Source organism: Alligator sinensis, unplaced genomic scaffold (genome assembly GCF_000455745.1).
Source record: "Alligator sinensis unplaced genomic scaffold, ASM45574v1 scaffold937_1, whole genome shotgun sequence".
In the NCBI taxonomy this organism is placed as follows: Eukaryota; Metazoa; Chordata; order Crocodylia; family Alligatoridae; genus Alligator; species Alligator sinensis.
Window position 1 is genome coordinate 797,271 of NW_005842257.1, and position 26,276 is coordinate 823,546.

Here is a 26,276-nt window from a genome sequence, read left to right on the forward strand (position 1 = left end):
CTAGGGTCAAATCCCAAAGGCCCAGATTAAAAAAGGGCTTTACAGCTTTTAATTCCCACTGAACTCACTGAGGATTTAGGTCCCCAGAATGGTACCTCAATACCTTTTTTTGATCTGGCTTAAAACTGCACAAGGGAGAGGTATGAATTATGCCATGAACTGGACTGTTTTTAGCATGTTTTTGATCATGTAGTTGGGGCGGGCAGAGGTAGTTAATCAGCTGATTAACCTGCATGTACACATATAATTACTGACTTTGATACCATATATTAGATACAGAGTGATCTTAAAAAAATCTTTACCATATAATGTTATTGGTTCCTCCATAGAAATGCTTCTATTTTCCCATACTTAGACTATAGTGGCATGGTGAGGTGTTGTTATTGTCCAAAGTTAACATTTCTTTTTTTGATGAATCTCACTGTACAGCAGTCCATCGCACCCTCATTAAAATGGACTGTTCTTCACTCTCTTTCAATCAGTGAGTAATTTTCTTACATGCACAATATTTCATATTGGTATCTCTCTAATGGCCATATGCTTTTATCATGGATAACAGGCTGAGAAAAAGGAGAGATTGCAGCAACTTCTGATGCCAATCTAACCACAAAGTGTGCATGTCTCTACATATGCATGTGTCTGCATATACACATGCATGTGAGCATATGAGCAATTAGTACAAAGATTTCATTTGTAACTGTTTTAATGGAAATGTCAACAAGAAATTAAATTACATTTCCCCCCAAATAAAATACAGTATTGACTACATTTGAGCACATAATTCACATTGAATAATTTATTAGGCAAATTTGACCCAGACAAATTATTTGGGAACAGATCACGACATGTTCTCATTTGTTCATTATTCAAAATCATTCATGAATTTCAGCAAATCATTCCTGGTCTAAGATTTGCATTGTGTTGGTTAGTTATGCAAGTCACTGGTATTATTTTCTGTTCCCTGAATGAATGATTTGCGTAAAAAACCAACAGCTTGAACTGTGAATGTTACAAATGAATATACAATCAAAACAGATTTTAGTGGATATTCAAGCACTGAGATCTACCATTTGCTTCTTTTAAATATCTGAGTTACTAAAACGTGAGCATTCAAATGTTTGTAAAAACCAAACTTGAAAAGTGCTTCATATTAATTCAGAGCAAATCAAAATTCTTGCGCTGAAATTAGAGGACTATTTTGACAACGTCTTCCGTGTGCTGATTTTACACCCTTAGCTGAAGACTCAGACTGGCACCGCCTTTCACAATGCGTTTATTTTGAAAAAGTTAGCAGCCATTACTTCTTGGCAGATAGATTTTGCATGGCGCACACACACTTTGAAGTACTCCATTTCCTTCTCCATAGCGAAAAACTCATTTGTTAACAAGTACAGTATAAGAATGGAAAGTCCTTTCTCTACCACAGGTGAATATAACTCAACTTTACTTTCTAACGTGAGGTATATTTTTTGCATCTGAAAACAGACATCGTCTTAAGGCATGGTATGCGATACACGCACCATTTTTCTAAGGAATAAAACAAATCCACTTCAATATTTCAATAAAAAATATAGATTGTGAACTCGCATAGGATTTTTGATATTCATAAAAATACATTAATCCGCTATTAGGGTTTAGTTTGCTGACCTTTCAAGATATTAAAAATTAACTAAAATGTTGTCCTAAAAAAAAAAAAAAAAAAAAAAGGCAACCTTTATTTTTTGCATTTGGGAACGGCCACGTCCACCATGATAGTAACGGACTGTTACAGCTGATCACCAGCCCATCAGCTACACTATTTTGAAAAACTCTGCGAAATTAAATGTTAATTATTTATTATCATTCTCAATTTGAATGCTCATCAAGGACTTACTTGTTTGAATAAAATATTTCAAAATATGGAAATCCTCATTCTGGACTGCGCATGTCACGTATGTCAAATTAAATCCAGCAATACGAAACAAAGACACCGCCTAAGAATTCTCTCTGAAACAATAATGGGAATGTCACCACTGTAAATCACAGGCTCTTGGCAGGCAAATATGTTTAAGGAGTTATTTTTTTGCTACACAAGCTACGGCCTTCTTTGCTGCATCCTCCAGGTCGCTCGCCGAAGTGATGGGTAGCCCACTCTCTTTCAAAATGCGCTGGGCTTCATGAACGTTCGTGCCTAAGACAGAAAATGGAGGGGTTAGCTACAGAATAAATGTTACAAACATCTTCTGTTAAGCCTCTGTCGATGTGCTGAATGATTTGTACCAGACAGACAGCATTTCATTTTTAATTAGCAGACTGTGCTGGGGGGGCAGAAGGCAAGAAGTCCTAAAAATCCAATCCTGGCTCTGATGCTTCCCTCAAATAATACCTAATTACACCGCAGAAATATTGTGAGGACCAGGGCAGCAATCTGTTGTCCAGGGAGGTCAGTGGAAAGAAGACCACTGACATCAAAAAGCAAGGTGACTATTAATGTCAATTGAAACTTGACATCGCCGACTTTGTCAGCACACCATGCCTCGGGTCTTTTACGTTCATCAAATGCTTTGAATATTAAAAGAAATGTACACAAGATGGCGATATTACAATTAATCACAACAGGTAACGATAACTAATGTTCACCTATGTTGACTCAAACAGAGCTGACGCGGATGAGAAGCACAAATATTGCCTGTCCCTTGGCCGTGAACGTGTTTCTGTACCTCTGCTCAAAGGAGAGTACTCCATTTGGAGCCCCCGTTCAAGGTTGGCTGAAAGAGCACACACTCTCAGTCATGAAAAAGGCTATAAATTAAAAGAGACATTTCAGGGAAGTGTGTGTTTCACACTGTCTAATTCCTATAAAAAGCAAGTGCATAGCTAAATGAGAGCAGATTAATTAGAAGAGATGACTGATTGTCACTCATATCCCACAGCTCTTTGTTTATTAATACTACAGAGGGCCGAGCCCTTTGAAATGTTCTGGCACAGCGATTGCATGAACGTAGCCTGTTCCCTGAAGTCTCTTACCTGGTCTGAGGCAAGATATTTGGCATCTCCCGGAAACACCAAACTGAAAACACCGTCCGTTTTCACTCAGTAAGAAGCGCGATTCGTTTTATGATACACATGAAAAAGTTGGTCGAGTTCCTCCTCATAACCCATTCGGAGGACGCTAGCAAACATGTACTGAACCCACCGGGCAAGGGAAGCAAATAAAACCTAAAAGATGCTTTGAAGTAGCCGAAGCTCCACAACTATATTAAGAAATGTGTGAACTAGAGCAGCTAGCCCATTCTTTTGTTCAGGTTCGCATTTTTACCATTCTGTTCAAGATACAGAGAGCAACATTGGGTCAGAATGGTCCGCTGTAGAAACGTGTGAAGCAAGAAGTTGAAAGCCTGGTTTGACAACGGGTCAAACTCTGATCTGGCTCGTATATCAGAGATGCTCATATGCTACAGCTACAGAGACCCCAGGCATAATCTAGGCCTACAGGTTAAATAGATTCATCAGAATTTAAACCTAGCCCTTGATTTCTTGGTGTCCTCTAATGCTGCACCCTGTCCCACTGGCTACCTCTTCACCCTTGAAGTCCTCGAGTTGTAGTAACCTTAGGCGCACGTCCAGGGCTTTAGTCGCTAGGGATCAAAGTGATGGGTTCCCTCTCCTTCAGGGACTGAGGAGCTGTCTCTTAAAAGCATCTCCTGCACCCTTTGCGAGCGGGGCAAACCTGAACTCCATTTCCAACACTTGTCAAACAGTTGCATGAATTAAATCAACTAAGCAGAAAAGCAAAGAGCTACCTTAATTTTGCCAGGTACAAAATCCTAAAGTAATCCTTTCCCCAAACTGTGTTTAAGAGTGACAACATTGATTTTAACCTGAAAACCTCCATATTTTCCTGGTTCCAGCAGCCAGTAAAATCTCTCACTATGAACTGTGGAAAGCCGGTTCAACAGCACTTACCGGCCTCTTCCAACAGTCATCAATGCAACTTTCAGGCCACAGAAATTAGTAACTTATCACTCTTTGCCAGCTGTATCGTTCGTTTGGTTAAAAAGTTGAGGAATACTGAAAGTTTTCCAATAATTCACTTCTGAGGTAAGTTTATATGAGCTATGTATAATTATCTACATATTTATGCATTCTATGTATTAGTTGCTATACTCCTCACCTTGACTCCCTTCCCCATTTCCCTTGCCTCCTCTCTTCCTTTCACTTGGTGACTGACTCTCAGGTCCCTCCCTCTCCAACTCTCTCTCATATCCCTTCCAATTAAGACAAGTCTTTTTGATGCTGCTTTCTCTACACTCTCCCGTCCGCCCTCCATTCTTTCCCGCAGCCTGCAAGCACGTTATCGTTTTCTCAGGTCGCAAGAACCTCCCGTCCGAGTCACCGGCCTGAGCTCTGGCGAAAAGCACAGTGAGAAACTGAACGAAACGAATGCAGGTCCAGACCCATGTTTCATTTAGTAACTTCCCTGCAAAACAAACTCTTTCTTTCAAGAGCCACTTGGGCTCTTTGACCCTTTTCCGTTTTGCACATTTAAATGAACTATTCTTATGAACACAGCACGAAAGCCACCTGATGAAAGGCAAACGCTATTTTGACTTTACTTTCTCCCCTTTGCCATTAGAACGTAATGAACGTCATCTCAGTATTTAATAATCTATGCGGCTTCAGCCCTTTCATCAGCACTAATCCTAAATGAGAGTACAAGGATGCTAGTCATTTTGAAGGCTATTTCATACCACCCATGAATATGCCAGGACACTGCTGCAGAATACGAAGATAAATTGTAATTCAGGCTGTGCCAGGAAAAAAGACAGTTTCTTAAAGAACATGTTGGATTTTTTTACTTCCAAATTAAATTACCTAGATATTATAGTTGTACTAAAATGCTTAAACAATTTTGTAGGATTCCAAATACACTTTTTTCTCACCAAGTTTCTCCTTTACTGGCTTCCTTCTCCTAAATCTCAGCACAAGATTCTTTTCTAGGGACATTGTTATAATAAGGAAGGTGAATGGTGAAGGTCCTGACTCCTCCAAAATAACAAGAGGAGTAGCCTTCCCCTGCGGAAAATAAAGCTGCAGTGAAAAGCGTGGACGTCTTTAAGTTAAGCAACGCTCCTGAAGGCTGATGCGCTATGCGTTACATGAGTGTCTCTAATCGGGTATTTTCTGTGGTAGGTGGAGTTCACACTTCAGGGCCGTTATTATTATTACTAGCAAATTGCCCGTCAAGAATGACGGAAGTGGGGGGGTGTCCAGCCACCCCCCCACCCCTTCGGGGCCAGGCCCGCTCCCACAACCCCCTTTGGGTCCTGTCCAGAATGCTCTTGGAGCACTCTGATTAGTTGTTTCAGACCACCAATCAGAGTGCGAATAAAGTATTATGGACAGCCAGCCAGCCAAAGTCTTTTATAATATTAGCTTATTCAGCAGCAAGACCTGCTGATCTGCTCCTTTTAAAAAGTAGACACTACCCCCTCCCCTGCATCAAATTCTTTGTTCATTTGCCATGTCAAAATGTTTAATTACTTCATAATTCCTAGGCCTACCAAACTGAAATTTAATTATATTTGCAGTTATACTCTAATTATACTCTTAATTATTAATCATGCAGTAAGCAGGCTCAGGATTCATACAACTTTCCAAAATGCCCAGGATTTTAAAGGCGATCTGGTACTTTTAACAAAACCATCTAAAACTATACGGTACATGGCAATGGATGACAGCTCTATCTTGTCGGATGGGACTACCCATTGTCACCCAGGGTTCACTCCCGTTGCATTAAGAGAGACCAAAGGCATCTCTGTAGCGGCAGGTCTGGTTACTTCTGTGACTGAAGAGGCAGCTGGCTGTAAGAGGAGCAAGGTACCTGGTTTTAAAGGCCTTGGCAGAAGAGTCCATGCTCTCCATCCACATGCATGGAAGCAGCACATTGAAAGGATGCTGGTAGCTTGTATGGAGAGTTAACATAGCAGTGACTGAAATCTCTGACAGAAAGAGGCCTTGGATATATTGTAACACTTACAGAAGTCCTGCAGGCAATTTTCCTAAACAGATCCTTTTTTTTTCCCTGCTCGCAGTAACCAAGTATTTAAAACTGACTTTTGCTCTTCAGTGGGTGCATTGATACAAAATGCATTAATGTGCATTAGCTTAATTTAATGCACATTACAGGTGTGCGTCTACACATTCGTGCCCTTAATGCATCTTAAAAATGTTGAAATGAGGCTAATCATGCCTGAATTTCATACGGTATCAAATTTAATTAGTTAAAGTGCATTAATGCACATGTAGATGCGATGCGGCACTAACTTTGTGACAGCGCTGCCCAGTCACTAGAGGCACATGGGCTGCAGGGACTTGGCACTAACTTTAGTCCCAAGTCCCTGCACATGTAGACACCTGCCAAAAATTGCTTAATGCTAAATTTAGTTGCGCTTAAATGCATGTGTAGATGTGCCCAATAAATGGCTGATATTAATTTACTGATAGGTCAGAAAAGGAGCAATACACTAGATCTATGCCACAGCACACTGATTGCTCCATACGCAACTTGCCTGAGGTATATTAACATAATCAATATAAAGCGTAAGCTGCCAAAAAAAGGAAAGGGGAAGGGTTTGTGCAAAACAATGGAAATAGAAAAATGAAAAAGCCTTGCAATTAGAAAAGCAGAGTGCCACATTTTGGTATGAAGTACAAAACAGCCACGTGCTCGGGACATGGAACTAGAGAGATATAGAAAATCAGTCTGCTTCGTTATCTAAGCAACAGTAGATGTGTTTTAGGCAGATGGATAAAATACAGAACTGGAATCAAATCCCTCAGTCCAGAAACATAGGAAGATTTTAAAACTTGAAGCATCAGAAAGCATTGGAAACAGGATGAAAACCTGTGTAAAACAGCTTTTATGCTAGGAGCTAAAGCAAAAACAAAAAAAAACCCCAACCCTCCGTTGAAGCAGTTTAACATTAACCTCCTGCCACTGGATGGTGTCAGAGAACTGTAAACAGACTTCCATACACAGGCTAGCAAAATAACCTGCCCTTCACTTCCACTGTAATCAAGAGAGCTGCCGTGAAAATGCATGGGCTTGTGGGCTGGTATAAAACAGTGCCTTCCTGGAGGGAGGGAAATGAATCTTCCTCTTTATCCTTCTCAAACTGCCCCGTCAACCCGCTAGGTGCATTTTGACCAGCACATCTTTTCAGGTTAATTCCACATAATTGCATATATCTCCCTTTGAATCCTACACCTGGAAGGTCTGTTGCACGTGCCATGTCACTTCTCACATTCTCTCTTCTATTGTCTTGCTATCTTCATCACCATTAATGAGTCAATTTATTTAAGTAATGCTAACTCAAAAAACCTGCGTATAATTATTTTATTTAAACATGTTTTACTGCTGCATTTTTAGTAATATGTAAAAAAAAAATCAGTATACACTGTTAAAACTGTATCAGTAACAATTGTGGAATATAGGAGCGTTATATGGTTGAGTGAAAAAAAGAAACAGCAATTTTATTAACATTAACAACTATAAGGCCAAAAAAACACACAAGGAACAGAATGTGCTGCCATTTTGAGAGGTTAGGGTCAGGAAGGATTCAAAACTTTAGTGGACCTTTTGAGCACTTTGATGAAAGTAAGGCTTGAAAAGGAGAAAACATGTGCACAATTGTGTGCATGAGAGCAAGAGAAATCGTATGAAAAATACTGCATCCTTCTGTAATGGACATTTGGTTGTAGCAGCATGATGAAATACTTCACCAATCAGATTTTGTCTTTCAAAGACTCATGAATCATGGCCCAGCCACTCCGACCATGTATTATAGCAGCAATATTTCACCCTCAACGACCTATGTGCAATTAAAATAATAAAGGGCCAGAGCCTCTGCTAGCTAGCACAAATCCAGGGCATTTCCTTTCCATTAGTTCACAAACAATTAATGAGTCAGTAATCAATGATCTTGAAGATCTGAAAGACTCTGGTCTTTGGGAATAGAAGACAAAACCTTTCACTAAATTACCAGTCAACACTAAATTAAGATGAAAGTTATTGCCAGCTGAACGCTGTTTGTATTTGGTAGACTTTGCCAATATGGCCAACAAGAGATCCTACTCCATGACTTTAGTGATTAGAGACCTTTTAACTTCTATTGCATGTACTCTTTTCTCTATTTTCTACTCTCATTTTCCCCATAGCTTTTTCTGTTTCTTCCTTCTCATCCCATAAGTGGGATGAAAATCAATGTTTGGATGTAGACCAAATTTTCAAAACCAGGACATCTGAACGGAGCTTGTATTAGGGCTCTCCTAAATTGATGTATGTAATACAGTGTATCCTTGTTAGCCATATCATTTTAGGTGTTCTGTGAGGGGGCGGTTTTTTGGGGGTGCATAGTTCTATAATGCTAAAAAATGGAACAAAGGGTGGCATTCAGATATGTGAACTGGCCAAATACTCAACTTGTATGTTAAAAGTTTTTTTGACCGTGAAAATCTGAAACTCCGATCATGCAAAAATGCTAAAGCCACTAAGTGCACAGTTAGGAATTTGGATGGGTGACTTTAGATATGGACATTTAAGAGGCAGTTTTGAAAATGTGGTCCTAACTGCATTTGAGCATGGGCCTCCTACAAGGGCAGAGTTTTCCTCTTCTGCTCTTGTCTTATAGACGCATTTGCAAGAGGTTAATTTGTTGAGGGGAAGAGGTGGTATGCTACAGATTTTGAACCAGAAAGTCACAGAAGAAAAGTTCATTTTATTTGAGAGAGTTAAATCCTTCCCCCACAAAAAAACAAAACAAAACAAAAAACCCCAACCCCCTACGCTCAGTGTTTTTGGCCACACAAATGAGACAAATGTTGGCTTTACACCAACATTTCTAGTTAGCTCATGCAGAACGCTGTTGAAATAGACTGTAATATTAAAAGGGGAAAAAATAAGAGGGGAAAAAAACCCAGTACAACTACTGCAAGTTCCCAACAGAAGCAAGGCCTCTATGCCTGCAAAAGATAAAACCCCAGAATACGTAGTTTTCTCCAGTCACCCATGAGTCTTTTAAACAAAAAAATAATCCCGCGTCTCAGCTGGTGAATTCTTTTCTGATAAGGCAAGTAAATACATGTAATTATAAAGTTACCATTTTCAAAGAGGAGAGTAATCCTTTCTTTATCCACTGGTAAAACAGCTTGTAATTATTATACAGCTGAGAACAAAGATTTGTCCACAAAATCCTGCTAAATCAAGACAGATTTGACTGATTAAAACTTTATTCATCAAGACATTTGTAATACATTGCATGTGGGTCCTTAAAGCGCAGGCCACAAATCTGTTAGATTTATGGGAATAATCACGAGGCTTCTGTTGGGAAAACGTATGAAACAGAGTACAAAAAACCACCAGTGCCGGTCTCTCTTCTTAGGAAATGTGAAAGCGGACCGGTAATGGTTTAAAATGCTCGGGTGGCCTTTACTGCGCTTATAATGTTTGTTATTAATTTAAAATGATTTTGGGCTGAGATAAACCAGTGGAAGTTCAAAGAAGAGCTACACAGATGATTAAGGGGCTGGAGGAATTGACTTCTGGAGGAGGATTTAAAAAACGAAGTCAGTCTAGCTCAGCTGAAGGATTAAGGAAGTAGAGGAAGGGGAGAGTTGTGCAATCACTGTCTAAGCACAATGTCTGAAGGCTGCAATCATCACAGGGGCTTTGTTTGGTGGGTTTCAAGTAGTAAAACTAGGAAACAGAAGGGATTAAAGGCTGTGCTTGAGCGAAATATCATGCCAAGTAGAACTACGGTATTACATTGGGCACCCTCCCCTAAGGAAATAGCAGCAGCTCCAACTTCCCGACACACTGGTCAACACACGAACATTACATAGATCTTAAAAACCAATAATGCACAGGAAGGGGAGGGCAGGGAACTGCTGTCAATCTGTCCTTAGCTCAAGAAAGGCCTGTGGACTGAGCCATGCATAGGACTCTTCAAGACGCAGGTCCTAGACGCAACTGGGCCGAGTCTGACCTGGTCTTAAAGGGTTCACTTTGGTAGCAGACAGAAACTATATAAAGGAGTTTCACAGGCACTTAGGAGAGTCCCTTCAATGCAGGAGCAACACAGTGCTCTGTATGGTGATGAGAGGGGGAGAAAGTCAGAGTACTCAGTGTTGCGCCGGTTCTGGAGTATAGTACCCACGGCTGCTTTAAGCTTACCCGAAGAGCTGATTTTGCCTTTGCAGTTTCCTCCAGTGCAGGCAGGAAAAAGGCAGTGAAAATCATCTCAAGACACAGGTTCATGGAATAGGGGAATTACAAATTCCCTGAATCCCCAGCAGATGAGATGGCTTTTCTTTGTGCTCTCAGGATGGATTTTAAGGAAACGACCACCTGTGAAATACCTCCTTTCAAACGCTACAAAAATTCTTCAATTCATGATCAAGGCAGCAACGGATCCTAAGTGAAGAAAACTGATGGTGCTCTCATATCAGAGAGTCAAACTGATACCAAGACTTGAATGAAGAATGACAATCAGGCACCGAGGTTTTCCTAGAATTGATCTTCTCCCGACTTACTCTCTGATTCACCAGTCCTAAATTACTTTGTTAGTCTGCTCTTCCTTAGGTGGCTGGACAAAGTTTCAGCATGCAGTGAAAGCCCAAGTGGCTTGGTTTGACACTGCAATCCTGCCCCCCACTGCTTGCTAGAAGAGATGGTTTTGACAGATGTTCCTGTTGCGCATGCACTGCTGGAAGATATTGATACTCTGGTGGAAAGCACAGTATAAGAAACTATACAGGACAGAGCAATGGTATGCCACAGACTGCAGCCTCCGTTATGTTACATCCACTAGGTTTGCAAGTCATAGTGGTGCAGGGAATGTGGAAATTTAGCTACATCGCTGAGACAAAGAGCTCCATGAGTCTGACATGCCTCATTAAGAGGGAAGCCCTAGAAACCCTGTATCGTAGCACTTACATTTTGGGAAGAGGAAGCTACTTCCTTTAATGAGAACAGATGGTGCTTTTTCACCATTGAACCTTTTCACACTGTTGCTTGGCGCTAGGCGAAAGCGATGAGGTCAGCTGGTTAGAAATGTACTGTCTGGCTCTTGGTGCACATTTTGGGGCACACCTCCATACCCAGCCTGAATAGCCAGGGGAGGCTGAAGGGAGGACTCTTCCCCCACAAAGATCCTGAGAGATGATGCACCTGCTCTGCCGTGCTGAGGCTGCAGCACCTCCTGCTACAGCTGGCTGACATTCCCAAGTTTATTTTTTGGGGTGGAAAAAATTTTTTTGAAGAAATATTTATGAAATGCTTCCCTTCCCCATCTCCCTCCTTGCCTTTTTCTGGACCAGGAGTAACTTCAGCCACTCTGTGGTGGACAATGTCAGTGGCCAGAGAAGGAATATATTTGTCACAGAATCATGCAGAAGGTACAGCAAAGTGCCACCTTAGAGACTAACCGGGCAGAATCATAGCACAGCAGAGCTGGAAGGGACCTCCGGATGTCACTTCTAGTCCAACCTCCTGCTCAAGGACTGACTATGATCCTTGCTGACTTCGTGCCCCTTGGGCAGGGGGCTGGACTCGATGATCTTCCGAGGTCCCTTCCAGCCGAATGTCTATGAATCTATGAATCTATAAAGCATCCCAGTCAAGCGTCTGTCTAACTGGCTCTTAAAGGCGTTCACGGATGGATATTCCAAAGCCTCTCTACGTTGCCTGCTCCATGCTTAACCGCCCTCATGGTAAGAAAGTGCTTCCTAATATTGAACCCAGAATTGCCCTTGCTGCAATTTCAGACCATCACTCCTTGTCTTGTCCCCTGCCCCCATATAAAAGTCTACTCCAGTCTCAGGCTGTTCTGTTTACAGGGAAACGAACCTCAAGTACAACTATACCAGGACTACTGGCAACTGCTGACTTAACTGGAGACACCCTCCATCATCATCTCTCTCCAAGCGGAATCCAGAAGCAGGGCATTTTTCATATCCTGAAGGCCAAAGGCTCATAATGTGGCAGACCAATTCCAGAGCTGGCCATCCCCTTTCCCCAAAACTGCTTTGTCTCCCAAGCACTCAAACCCTGGCAGTCAGCGCCAGCAGCTGCCACAGTGGCAAATAAAGAGAAGTAGCTTTAGAGTCGATACGAGGCATTAAAATAGAAAAAACAATTTCATCAAACAGAATAAACTACAGATCATTGCAAAACACCCTAAAACTTGCTATAACACGGTAATAAAGTTCATTTGTAGCACAGTTAAATGATTGAGGATGGCTACACCCTTGTAACGCCATACGGTTGGTACACAATATAAACCAGTTTGCACCGTAAATTTGTGAATTACCAAGCTCGGTAATATTCTTACAGGAAAGCGATTTGCATTCTTTGATCTATCAAAGAGACACAGGCAGAGAAGAATTTAGTAGGATGCTTAAAAGAGTAATCTTGCCTCTCATGTTTTTATATGTTGCTGTAACTGTGTTGAGGTAAATTAATGCTCTTGCTGACAAAAAAATATCACTATAGCATGGATATTGATGTTACTTAGGGAAATGTCTTTAAAAACACTTGCTGCTAACTCTTTCCAAACGTGCTTCTCCACTGAGAAAGGTGATGGATATATGAATATTACGTTGATTTGAAAAATGGTGTAGGAAACCAAAATAGTTTTTCCTCACAATGCCAAAAAGAAAAGGCTTCTTCCTTCCATTCGTTTAGCAGGAAACCCATGGCAGTGGACGCAGGACCTTCCCTTTCTTTTTTCTTTTTTTTTTTTTTTAGGAAGGAAAGCAACCCTTTCTTTCCTACCACAAGCACCTAGGAATAGAGAAAAGCTTAGTGGCATTTTCCAAAGATCAGCTGATATGCATTTTTACGGGACCAAGTGCAGGAGCATCTCTCTCTGAAACCAAAGGCGCTCTGGCTTGGGTGAGGCTTTAGGAAGGCTGCAGCCTTCATTGAAGAGTTTTGCCTGAATAAGGACTGGAGGATGAGACCATCAGTTTAACTTCAGGTCATGCTGTGGGTGAGGAGTGGGGTCTATTCCCAGTTCATCTAAACTAGTTTGTGCATCCTTCCTATGAAGCCGAGAGAGGAAAGCAAGCAAAAGTGGGGCACCATTTAACTGAGAGCATACCATGGCCCCAAACCTTTACTACTCACCTTCCAGTCTGACCACCAGAGGTACCTTCAGTTCCAGCTCTCTGCATGCTTTGGTAATGCCGTTGGCGATAATAGCGCAGTTCACTATCCCACCAAAAATGTTGACGAGTATTGCTTCAACCTACAAAAAGAAAACCAGAAATAGTCACTTTTTGGGGTGCTACTTCCCAAACCAGTGGTACAAAGGCCAACACGGGGTACACAATTTAATTTTATAATAGTTTACAAACCATGTACCAAAGTCAATATCATTCAGATATTTAAGTATCACTGTGGGATAGGATATATTTTAAGAGACTACTTTCTGTGTGTGTGAATGAGTGAGTGACCATGCATGCACATGCATATGTGTCTGTAAAACTCTCAGGCAGTGCCTGTATCCTGCAGCAAACAATTCATCTGAATTTCCTTAGCAATGAAATTTAACATGTGGATTCTTAATGAAACAGTGTGCACACATGCTCTATTAAAAGTACCACAGACAGAAAAGTAATATACTTGTCCTGACTTGATAAATAGAGGTAAGAAAATCCTTTATAATTAACAAGGGAAGGTAGGTGATGAAGAGAATTCATTACAACAGATTAATTGATAACACCCACTGGAAACAGCTATTCATCAACTTCAGGAATTGAAATTCCTGCACCCAGTTCACAATTAAATTATCCTGCACAGCATAACCACAACACATTTGTGGATAGTCCCTAGGCCACTTCCCCCTTTTTTAAAATCTTAACATCCAAAGCCATCAGCGCATACAAGTTTGCAATGTACACTGTAAAACTCAACTATGTGCCTTGGGGGGAGACCTATTAAAGTACATCATAATATATAACAGCCATCTAAAATTATGCTTGTAATGAATATATGTTAATTTGACAAGATTATCATTCCACATAATGTAATTTTGTGAAAACATTTGCCCTTCTTAATAGGCAATGGGTTTTTATACCTCATCACCCATTCACTCATTAGATGTGCCCTTCTCGCCAGTATACTTCAAGTTCTACCAGCCACCCAGGGAGGAGGTTTTCACCTTCCCAGCCTCGCTGCTGTTCATGGTTCCCGTGGCCTGTCCTTGTGGTGCTGGAAGGAAGAGGTAGTCAAAAGCAAAGAGGTCTCATAATTGCAATCTGGTACTAAGGAGGGGAGACCGCATCCAGAAAGGATGGGAGGAGACAAGAAGAGGCCATGGACAGACCCAGCGTCCTGCTGTCTGTTGTTTCTCTTGGCAGCGTGGTTCAAACACAGGCACAACTCCACCCACAGCCACTTTGACTGCAAGCGGTGCTGAGTTAAGACAGGAGTCGCTGTGAAGGAAGTCAGCATCCCTGAATTCTGCTCCAGGTCCACGTAGGCCTTGCTTATGCCATCATCAAGGAAACTTCCTGCATTTGTGCATGTTCCTACCCCTACAGAACTCGGTTAAATGTTTCATTCTGGCAAAACATTATAATTAACTCCTGTGCCTTGCAATCCCGTAGTAGTATCATAGTACTTAGGGTCAGAAAGGACCTAAACAGATCATCAGGTCTGACCCCCTGCCCCGGGAAGGAATGGGTACTGGGGTCATATCACCCCAGCCAAATATCTGTCTAGCCTCCTCTTGAAGACCCCCTCATATAGAGTGATCAAAGGTTTGACATTATTAACTTTTTTTGCCATCTGTCACATCCTTGAAACGGCAGCAGCAACAATAATACTTCCCTTACTACCAGGATTTTTTTCAACAGTATCCTTCAGTAATATCATAAAAATATTGTTTATTATGAGCATATGTTGTATTTATAGTGCACAAGGGAACGCTAACCTTGGCATAATTTTAATGAGATAAGATGGCAAATGGAACCAGCTCATTAATACCTCTCTAGTCACCTTCTGCTAATCTCAGCTCCACAGCCTTTCATCACACTGCCCTACACACCTGGACCAGCCTCCATCTGCCTATGCTTTAAACAGACCCCTTTGCTCCCCTCAAATTTCCCATTAAAAACCCACTTCTTTCACCTATCCTTCTATTATTGATCCGCTAGGATACTATCTCCCCGTACCTCTTTCCTTATCTTATTATTGTCATAGGAGTCATGCAGTTTAGCTTTCCAGGAGCCTCTGGGCAGTCTCCTGTCTCCACAATGTGTTTTCTAAAGCACTAAGCCCATCTCTGATATTATAAACCTAATAATTCATTCTGATAGCCTTCCTGAAAAATCCCAACATCAGAACACCTTCCTGAGAAGGCAGGTGCTGTAATTCAATACACGAGGCGAGAGTCACTGCATGTTTAAGTATGGTATGCACACGAGCAACTATGAGTTATGCATGCAGTATTATATGCAGCTCCACATCGCATGCAGAATACACTAGATGTCATAAGAAAAAAACTGAACTCACAATGTCAATATACATCCTTCACTCAACTCTTTTCCACATAACTTAGATACAGGTGTTAACAATGCTATTTAAATGGCACCTTTCCGCTTGCTTATGTTGTTCTTTCACAATCTTTTCTTTTAGAGCTCTTTCCAGGTGTTTGGATGATGTTTAGCATGCTTTACTTACTTCCGCTGGGTTTCTATTGTTCAAATCCTTCCCCTTGTAGAAACCCACAAAGACAAAAAGCCTAGAAGTTCTCTCTCTCGTGCACCTACTTACAGATGCATGCTTGTGTGTACACACAACCTTTGTGACGAGAGGTGAAAAACAGAGCCTGTCAAGCTATAAGCATGTTAATCTTTCTGATGGAAAAATACTTATGCAAATATCTAGAAAGGGCCATGACATTAGAAGGTATTGTAACTTTGCATTGTAACAGCAGGGCATGTGACAGATGCTTCTCTGTCTTCTCTAATGTATGTTCCTAATTTAGGGACGCTGCGCCAAGCATGTGACAGATCAACTTAAGCAAGTGTGTTTACATTATTAAAGATAAGGAAGAGGATTTTCTGCCCAATACAGATATTTTAATTCCCAATGCAGGCATTCTCATTTAAAGATCTGCTTTTCAGTTTTCAAGCTGAATTCTAATCAGGTCTTCTAATCCATTGGCAGCTAAAGGAGAAAAAAAGTATGTTGAAGGAAATTAGATGCAGCTTGGATAATTGATGTTTGTATGCCTGGCTTTAATAAAAATACTCTGTTAAATTAGAGAGGAGTCTAAAAGGATGCAATCAATAAGAAACTGAATCAGGCGGAGAATTCTATCTTGGATTTTATTGTAATCTTATAAATAAGCCAACAGATCAGTCCAAATGATGCAGAGATTCGCTTTAACTCTACTGGAATTTGTGAACGTTGTTTATACTCACTTCCTCACTTCCCCGGCCTGACTAGATCTTGTATTTCTACACGATGGTCTTTTGAAGTAACTTGAGTATTCGGATACTGTACTAGGATGAAGGGATTTACAGAATTTGACGTGCATGGAAACTGCAGTGGGGAAAAGAAACTACCCTTGCATAAGGGAAGAAGAGCATATTAACACACTTGGAACATAAAATGCATACTAAGAGCCATGCATACTGCCTGCATCGAAGAACGGTCACCTGGAAGAGCCTCTTAATAACTAACAGTTAATGTTTCCGTGCAAAATGACGCCTTGTAAGATGATTCTGTATCTCAGTAACTTTGAATAGGGAAATCTAGCTGAAAACATCTCAAGTTAACTCATTTTATGCTGACAATAGAGTTGCCGTCTCCACCAAGGATAGCTTTAACTTCTTTTCTGCCCTTCCAATGAAGTAAAAACAATAAACAGTAATGTGAAGACATCATTACCAGTGGTACAGACAATATACAGTCCATCTTTCCATATCACTCATGTTGGAAAGCATCAGTGAAGGAAGATGAAAAGACTGTCAGCACCCAGGTGTTACAGGAAACAACGCAACCTTTTGTCACTGCTGGGATGTCCAATAATGCCCCAAAACATCAGTATTACATATTCATGTAATATTTTTTTCATACGTACACAGACTTCTGGGGACACACACACACACATGTATTTGTGTGTGTATCTATATCTATATCTAGATATAGATAACATTATACAGGCTGTATGCAATGTAAAATGTGTATTGATCCATCTATTTAAAGAATGTAACTGTGATATGCAGTTAATGCCTTTTTAGTTAAACTTTAAGAAGGACAAAACATTCAAGAAGGCTACATATTTAAGACTTGAAAAAGAAAAAAAAAATAGAGTTCTACTATTTTCAATACAATAATTGTACTATAGTTGCCCAGATCACTGAAAAGAACAAGTAGGCTATTATGTTCAAAATGACAAGAGCATCCATGGCCCCAAAAAATGACCGCTCCTGTGCATCTGTTGCGTTATGCTCAGTCTGTGCAGCTATGCAGCATCTATTAGCCTGTTAGGGAACTTCCCACATGTTTCTTCCTCTCTGTAAAGGACTGAGGCCTTCCCAAAATGAATCACAATATTCTGTCCTCATACACTTAAGAATTAATAGAAGGGGCATCCATAAAGCATTCTGCTCACCTAAAACCCATTTATAAAATCTATAACCAGGCCGTCTAGCTGTCTACAGCTGCAGGATTCTAGTCTGCTGAGCATCTTCCAAATTCTTCACTAACAATATGAATATTGTATATGATGGCAAAGATGGAAGAGGGCAGAAAACTTGAAGCTTGCAAGTTTCTATTTCTCTTCCCTTTTCATTTTTACTGGAGTACAGTTAGAGTTGACTCAGACAATGATGCATGTTAGCGCCAGACATTTAATACAGGATAAAGCTCTGCTCCTGACAAACAGAAAAAGAAGTATCAGGTGCAGATTTCGGGAGAAGAATGAACTACCTGACCAATACATGAAACTTGCAGACAAAACAATGCAACTAGAGAAGTAGCGAGGGAATACTTCTGATAGCTTGACAAAAAATATTAAGTTAAAATAAAGAGCTCTCTTGAATACAATGAATCTTACTAATGTAAGCAGTGAATAATTGTAAGCATCTCTTTATAAAGTGTGTGTGTGTGTGCATGTGTGCGCGCGCGTGTGTGTGAGAGAAGTAATTCAAGAAGATAATTACTGCAATACTCAGATCCCTAAAATCAAAGCAGCTGCTAATATTCTTTGTGTGAAATACTTCTACTGAAGACAAATTAATGTTATCTAGGCATGTGACAGAAGGAACAACTAATCTCCTGTAATAGCTCCCCAGCTACTCTGAATGTCAGATATCTGTCTGTCTGTCGCACATACACACACACACAAACACCCGGACCCACAGCTGGCTATAAACAATATTCTAAAATTAATGATATCGCTCTCTGACCTTGCTGTAACCTGTTGCTCCAAAGCTTGAGCCACTTATTGTAGCTGAAGAGCTGCAGAGCAAATGTCAGGAAAACTATGACAGCAGTCATTTGAAAGCTACATCGCCAAAGCCCTTGCTTACAGCTCGTTGTGCTTGAGATCTGACAGAATATCTTTACACCTCCAGGTACCTAAACGCATCGATCGACTCTTCCTCCTTCCATTGCTAAAGGGATGCAATGGTAGATGGAGTAAAACCTTGGAGGATTAGTAGAAGGGATGATCTTGCAGATGGGTCGCTGTCAATAACCCAGCAGGGTCTTTCTGGTGTCTTCATCTTGGATTCTGTAACACTTTGCACTGACGGTGACAGCATGACTTTATTGTCAAGATATTTTTGTTTCTTAGTATTCTGGCCTCTTTTAACGCAATTTTATCTATATGCTGAATTCTGTCAGATCCTTTATGATTAGGGACCTACCTAACTCGGAGCAAAAGAAAGCAATTTTCGTAACTTGGTCGCAGCCCGAAGAGGTGATTTTGCGGTCATTTCGCGGTAGCCCTGCCTCTCAATGCTGATTGGTGGAAAAGTCCTGCCCCTCGGCACTGACTGGCGGAGAGGTCCCATTCCTTGGTGCTGATCTAGTTGGAGCTGGGCCTGCTTTGAGCAGGGGGCTGGACTAGATGTGACCTCCTGAGGTCCCTTCAACCCTCATTTTCTATGACTCTATGATTGGTGAAGAGGCCCTAGAGGGAGGAGGGACAAGGGGTGGCTGCCATCTTGACTGCTGGCTGTCCTATGCAGCCCTGCCTCTCAACACCGATTGGTGGAGAGGCACAAGGAGGCACCTGCCATCTTGACTGCTGCCCTTCATGCCACCCTGCCAGCCAGTGCCTTCCCCTTTTGGGCGAGCTGCGAGGACCACTGGCTCCCGCTGGGGAGCCAATGCCTTATTTTTATTAAGTTGTTTTTTTTGGTTGATTTCCTGGGGAGTAGCGGCCAATACCATTTTTCATGATGATTGCAGAGATTGCTGTTTTTCACGGTTTCTGCAAAAATAGCAAAACCCTGAGTTAAGTAGGCCCCTATTTATGATGTCAGAGATGCAGACACTGTAGAAGAGTGGAATTACGCATCTGAAAGGAAAGTGCCAGCAAGATCCAGCCAGATGCTTTTGTCACGCTAGGATCTCAAAGACTTTTACTAACTTGAGAGAATCAAGCCCCTGCAGTAGCAAGTTAGAAGGAGAAATCAGAGGCCTACAAAAAGTTTTAATCCCTGGCCCAAACTAACCCAGGAAGCCTGTGTGTCAGGATCAGAGCCTAGATCTCTCATGCTTTCTTTTTAATCTTGTTCTACACATGTCTGGATTGTCTGTGGTTGAGAGCTACAAAACTTGGGGAAGCTGAAGTCAAAGGGAGCTAGCAGATGAGCATCAGGAACGGATTCTCTGCCTACTGTATGCTAGATCTTTGCTTCAGTAAGCGACGCATGGGACCTTTGAGATACATATCCAACAGTGTGAATTCAAGTTTACAGCAAGAATTTTTCAGAGAGAAAGAGAGAGGGATCCCAAAAAAGCAAAGTCAAGCTCTCAAGGATGCCACCTGAATTTGTGACAGTTTTTGGAGAATTTGGGACTGATAAACTAAAGAGTGGATGACGCACATCCGCCAACTTTTATTTTTTGTTTTTAATCTGACAGGTATAATACTGATAATCTTCCTTGAAGGAGTAATCCCAGGATATATAAAGCTATATTTAGGGAACCTGTTCTGCTCTGGACAGCCAGACTATTGCATTTGGATAAAGGAGTGACATGTACATGGAGACAGACAGCAGTGCTCCCAGGAGCATCACAAAGATAGGAGCCTCACCCACAGACAGGTCTGCCCAAGTAGAAAGAGCCAAGAGTCGTGCTGCCCTTAAAATTGGCACAAAGGCCCATATGGTCATGTCATCGTCTCTTTCCTTTTGGTTTAAAAAAAATGGAAACCTGACAAAATCCCAGCAAATGGGACAGAGCTTCAAGTGAAACACTTCAGTGACCTAAACAGGCTTTGAAATTTGCATTTCTAAAACCATGTGCTGAACACTTGGTTTTGGGTGTGTAATGCTGGGAGACACAGGAGTACCAAAATCTGCATATCAATTTAATTTGAATGACATAACGTATATTTGTGTTTGATTCTGCAAACTCTTAGGGCCTGAACCCCTTGAATTTCACAAACACCAGCTGAAACTGTGGGTTGCTGAGTACTTGTGATTTGGGATGTACATTGAAATGTAGAGGCCACTTTCCAGAACTATGGCCCTGTATATGTATCTACTCATTTTAGCTACAGCAAACCTTTGCCATAATTCAGGACCTACCCAAATCAAGATGGCAGATGGGCGATTTTGCAGGCCAATGACAGTGCTGGCCACCATTTTTGCGGGCTTAATCACGGCAGCCTCAACCCTCATTGCTGATCGGTCTAGAGGGCTGCCTTTTGTGCGACCCCACCCCTTGCTGCTGATTGGTGAAGAGAGTTGCCCTTCACACGGTCCTGCCCCTCACCACTGCTTGGTGGAGAGAGGCAGGGCTGCACAAAAGGCAGCCTTCTCAGCCAATCAGCGATGGAAGGAGTGGCTACCACCTTGGCTGCTCTCATTCGTGCCAGTAGGCTAGGATGCCAGGCACAGAAGATGCTAGCTCCCACAAGGACCCAGCATTTTATTACATTTAGTACATTTAGCAATTTTTTTTCCCGGTGATTCCATGCAAAATGATGAAACTGCCATTTTCTCAGTGTTCATGAAAATTGCCATTTTTGACGTTTCTGTGAAAATCATGAAATCACAATTTGAGTAGGTCCCTAGCCATAATGGATTGTGAGACTACAGTTGACAAAACACCTATAGAGAACTGCTATAGTTTAGAGATATGTGAAATAAAATGTTCTTTGGACATGCCCAGTTCTGTATGGGGTTGGAAAGCCTTTCTGCTGCCCCCTCCATCAGTGCTGGTGGAACAAGTATTTAACTTTTTGAAGGTAATATTATTAGCATTGCTACAACAGCTAATGCCTGTCGAGTACTTCTAAAAAGGGAAACAGTGAATCTTCACCAAACCTATCTGAGAAAGCTCAGTGTCATTATTACCTCCAGGGTGCAAACAGGAAACCTGGCAGAAAGGAGACACAATATTTCAAGATGGTGCAAGGAATGAAGAGATGGAGCTTGAGGTACAAGCTCCTAGTGTAAAAACACACCCATGCTGCTAAACTGCCTTGCCTTTCGATGGTACAGTTACATATGGAAATTTTAGGAGATCAAGCTGGCTTTCATTTGACACCCTTATCTATTGACATCCTAGAGGAAAACCAGTAATTATGAAAAATCAAAGGATATGGACACACGCACATTTGGAGCTGTTTCAAATGGGGAGTTGCTGACTGTGAGAATTCAGCAGCTGTTATGTTCTAAAAGTTACGTGCAGACAAGACGGGAAAAATTCAAATGTAGCAAAGTTGTTTCAGCTTGAACACAAGAGACAACACTACATAGAGAAGACAAAGGTGAGAGAAAGGAAGCATTGGAAAACTCAGATACAAAAGGCATAGGGACTTTCCCAAATAACTTGTAGCAGGCCTGGAATTGAAACCTAATCTCCTGAAGCCCACATCTAATGCCTCAATCACAAAACTATCTTTAAAAAAGCCCTGTTTAAATGGAAATTTACTTCTGTGCCAGCATCGGATAGGGCTTACAGACCACAACCTATGACTCAAGAGCTGTGTAAGCCCTATGTGAATGGTGAAGCCAACTGAACCTTTGTACAACAATCAATGGTAAAACATAGATCTGTGTTTTACTTTGGTTCTGCACATGGTATATTAACAACATATTGATGCAGATCTACAAATCTACTAATTGCACTAGATTTTTTGCAAAAACAAGTCGAAGCAAAGCACAAGCCAACAGTATAATGATTAAAATGCAAAGTAAAACAAATCCTTTTTTTCCTGGTTAAGACCTGCAATTTGCACGTTAGAAAGGGGGGAGGAGGGAGGAAGATAGTTAAAAAAAACATCATTTTCTTTTCAAAATTAGACATATCTCCTATTATGGATTTTGGGTGATCACTACCAAAAGGCATCTTTCTGTAGAACTCTGAAGAAGTTAGCATTCCGTGGGGTAAAACGATGGATTGGACAACATTTTAAAATATTACAGCAGCATTGAAATGAAGTTTCAATGAAGTTTTAGTGGTCTCTCGTACTATATTAAAAACTACCCCACTGGCACATAAATTATCTAAAATTAGAAAAATATAGGATGGATGGATGCATATTACAGTTAACTCATAGCTGCAGCAGGACTGCACACCAATGTATTCATGATTTATAGAATTTACCCCAGAAGCGAGATAAGCACGTTATCTGCAATACTCAAATCTGTGTAATAAAAGGCTGAATCATACATTTATATCTTTGCTCTGTATCTATCTGCTCCCACTGATAGCTGGGATATGAACATTTATGAATGCCTTGAAAATTTGCTATTTTGACTGCAGCTTAAACGTAACTCGTCTTATCCAACGCTGAAATCTTACTCAAACCCACTATATTTTTCTTATTAGATCACATCTATAGTCCATTTACAAACAAAGATTAAACATACCGTATCAGACTGGCATGACAAATTTAAACAAATAACAACATGAAAACAATTGCTCAAGATATCCACTAGAGGACAGTGCAATTCAGTGTGGAAAGGGAATATAAAAATCCCCTTGGAGAAAAGAACAGGGTTATTTCTTCTACTTAAAGCCAAGCCATATCATTTTACTTTATACAAATGATGTAGAGTGTTATTTTGCTTCTTTGGAAAGGAACTTTCAAAGTCTGAAAGTGATAAATTTAAATAGGGTGAATCATCTAAGAAGGGAAACAGGAAAGCTGGCAGCCAGGTGACGAAATATGAATTAAGGCACTTTTTAATGATTTCTACTATTGTAAAATGGATCAGGATTTTACATTCATCAAGCCTGCATAATTCTGCCTCATCGGGGGAGAATTTTGGTGGAAATGTAGGACATCACTCAGATTCCCCAGCCAGTCACGACTGACTGAATGGTACAGGAAGAAGGAGAACGTATTTTCTTGAAGGCTGGAGTTGGATGATTGGTCCACTCAAAGTCAGAAATAAATAAGCCACTCAGCATCTCAATGATCTTGCCATGTTTAGAACTCTTCTTGAATGAATCACGATATGAGGATATCTGGATAAAATGTCTATGCCAGTGTTTCCCAAACTTTTCCTTAGCATGACCATATCTATGGCCCCATTTCTGCAGCATGGCCCCTCACTCCCAACCCACAGCCTCCCACCCCTGCGACCCCAACTGCTGATGTTGCAAACCCATTTGGGGTCATGACCCACGGTGTGGGAACTGCTGGCCTATTTCTTCGCTGGGCATCCTACTGGCTAAAGAGAAGACTGACAAGCTACCATGTGATTTAAGTAATGTAAGGCTGCATTAGATATTTTGGACTGCTTAGTGATTTCTAGAAGTGTAGGATTTCACAGTTCCACCAGTCAAATGCTTGCAAAGCCACTTTGCCAAGACTTTATTATCTAAGATGCAAGAATTTCTTAAGGTGATACCTTTTATGGACAAACTGCATAGTTAGGATAGATTTAGACAATCATAAATGTCCTGGATTTGAAAGCTTGTCTAACTTTATCCCAGGTACGCAGTGCTGGTCTAATAAGAGCTATCGCCCTAAGAAATCCTTGCTTCTTTCAAGTTCTGGATGACCACGGCTACAATATCACTCTTACATTATCAAGACTTCATGGATCATTTGAATTTCATGCATTGAGCCAGTCCTCAAGGCCATGCTCTCTATTCTAGTTCTCCAGCTGTGGTAGGGAGGCAGGAATAGTGTGCCATTTTATTTGACCATCAGGGAAAACAGAACTTATTTGTTGGGGTGGGAATGACTGTGAAAGAATTCAATGGCGTGTCTGTCTGATTGTCTTACTGGATTTTTGCTGTGGACTGAGCAGTCCTTTGATGGGGTGAGAAAGAGATGAAGCACTCTGTCACATGAAATTATGTGCTGTGTATATTTGGATCAGGCCTAATTCCCAAGAGTATTTGTTTGGAACTGGTGATCAATCCATGGCTTGCAGACTGGATGGTACATTGGGCTTCCTTCCACAGTCCTGTCATTTAATGCTGCCATTGCTCCTCTGCTACTAAATGTCCAGACCAGTGGGGAGGCTGTATGAAATGGCCCTATGTACTGGATTGAACTGGTGTGCAGGGTTGGGATGATACACAGGGTCAGACTGTCAAGTTAAAATTGATGTTGTTTTCATATAACCACTCATAATCATTCTATTGTCATATCATTTAGCTTTTTAACTAACTTGCATTTATTCTATTCTTATATTACTTCAGTGTTTGTATAACTTAGCCTAAGCTAAACTCCATTTTATTTTGTTCCGCTTAGCCTATGTGTAACACCACTCTTATTTTTCTCTTTCTGTTTGAATGTGGTATGCGTGTGATAAGATAGTTCATAGTTCAACAGCCAAAGGCTGCAGTAACCTCCTGTTTTGACAAGGCTAAAGATTGCAGTAACCTCCTGTTTCAATGGCTGAAGACTGCAAAACCCAGAGCAAGAAAAATCCACCCAAAAAACCAACAACGATGTTTAATCATCTCGATACAGCAGAAAAAGAGAAAAACAACTTTATAGCTCATAAAGACCCTGACACAGCAAGGTCCATAGACATGTGTGGGAGACAGCTACTATAAAAGGTGGGCGAGAATAAAGAAGGTTTGGGTCTGTTCTGCACAGCAACAACGGAGCATCAGAACGCATCTGACAGAGGCCCAGCTCCCCTCTTGTGCTCAGTTTAGCTGGCTACTAAGCTGACAAGCAACTAAGGACTGGTAACATCTTAATATCTGCAGAACTGTGTGTGTGTGTGGATGTGTATGTGGTGTTTGAGTGTTTTTATGTGCTCAATAAACATGGTGTATTGCCTTGTCCCCTGATAAAAATACTGCTTGTTTTTAATACACTGTATGCCTAGTGCATACAATGAAGCCCACAGACAAACCCCACATGCTGACGTTGTGTGCTGCACAACAGCACTGGTTTGGAATATCTTCTTGATGGAACTTTCCTTTATTTCCACTGTGGCCATGACCAAGTACGAGATTCAGGAATTAGCTGGCTGTGTGCATATGTCCCACGGTATCTCTAGACCAGAGGCAGCCAATTGTTTTGGGCGGAGGGCCGCTTACTGAGTTTTGGGAAACCATCGAGGGCTGCATGACAGGCAGCCGGGGGCAGATAAATATTAATTTTGTGAATTTTTTAGGGGCCCCGCAGACCAGATAGAATGGCTTGGTGGGCTGCATCCAGGCTGCAGGCTGCATTCTGCTCTAGACAAACCAACCCAGGACTGCTAGACTCTTGGTCACAGGCTCCATATTGATAACAGCTCAAGGAAACTTTTCTTCTACACAACTGCCTGCCTATGCTTCTGGAACAGGAACTGAACTTTATGGTCACTGGACTATAAAGTTCTCAAATGCCGCTGGATGGGCAGCAGAGTGACAACAGCGAATCTCTAATACAACATCTGCCTCTCAGCGAGCAACCTCTCACAAAGATAGAACTTCAGATGCTTTTACTTATTTACAAGATGCCCCTTGTTAAATCCTGGCAGATTGGTTACAACACTGATGTTATCATTATTCCTTGATGCCACTTTTACTGACAGAAAACTCTTTAGTAGAAAACCTAAATGACACAAAGGGC

The 26,276-nt window shown here is 41.2% G+C and overlaps 1 protein-coding gene across 1 annotated transcript in view; it reads right to left on the reverse strand.

Annotated features, from left to right (window-relative positions):
• Positions 1-685: 685 nt before the first annotated feature.
• SUCLG2 (succinate-CoA ligase GDP-forming beta subunit) overlaps positions 686-26,276 on the reverse strand; it is a 165,381-nt gene continuing 139,790 nt past the window's right edge. Inside the window, exons 12-13 of the mRNA XM_025208842.1 lie at positions 13,169-13,289; positions 686-2,170 (exon numbers count right to left, since the gene is read on the reverse strand). Of these exons, the coding sequence (XP_025064627.1) occupies positions 2,055-2,170; positions 13,169-13,289 (237 nt within the window). The 3' untranslated portion in view covers positions 686-2,054. The remainder of the gene's footprint in view (positions 2,171-13,168; positions 13,290-26,276) is intronic.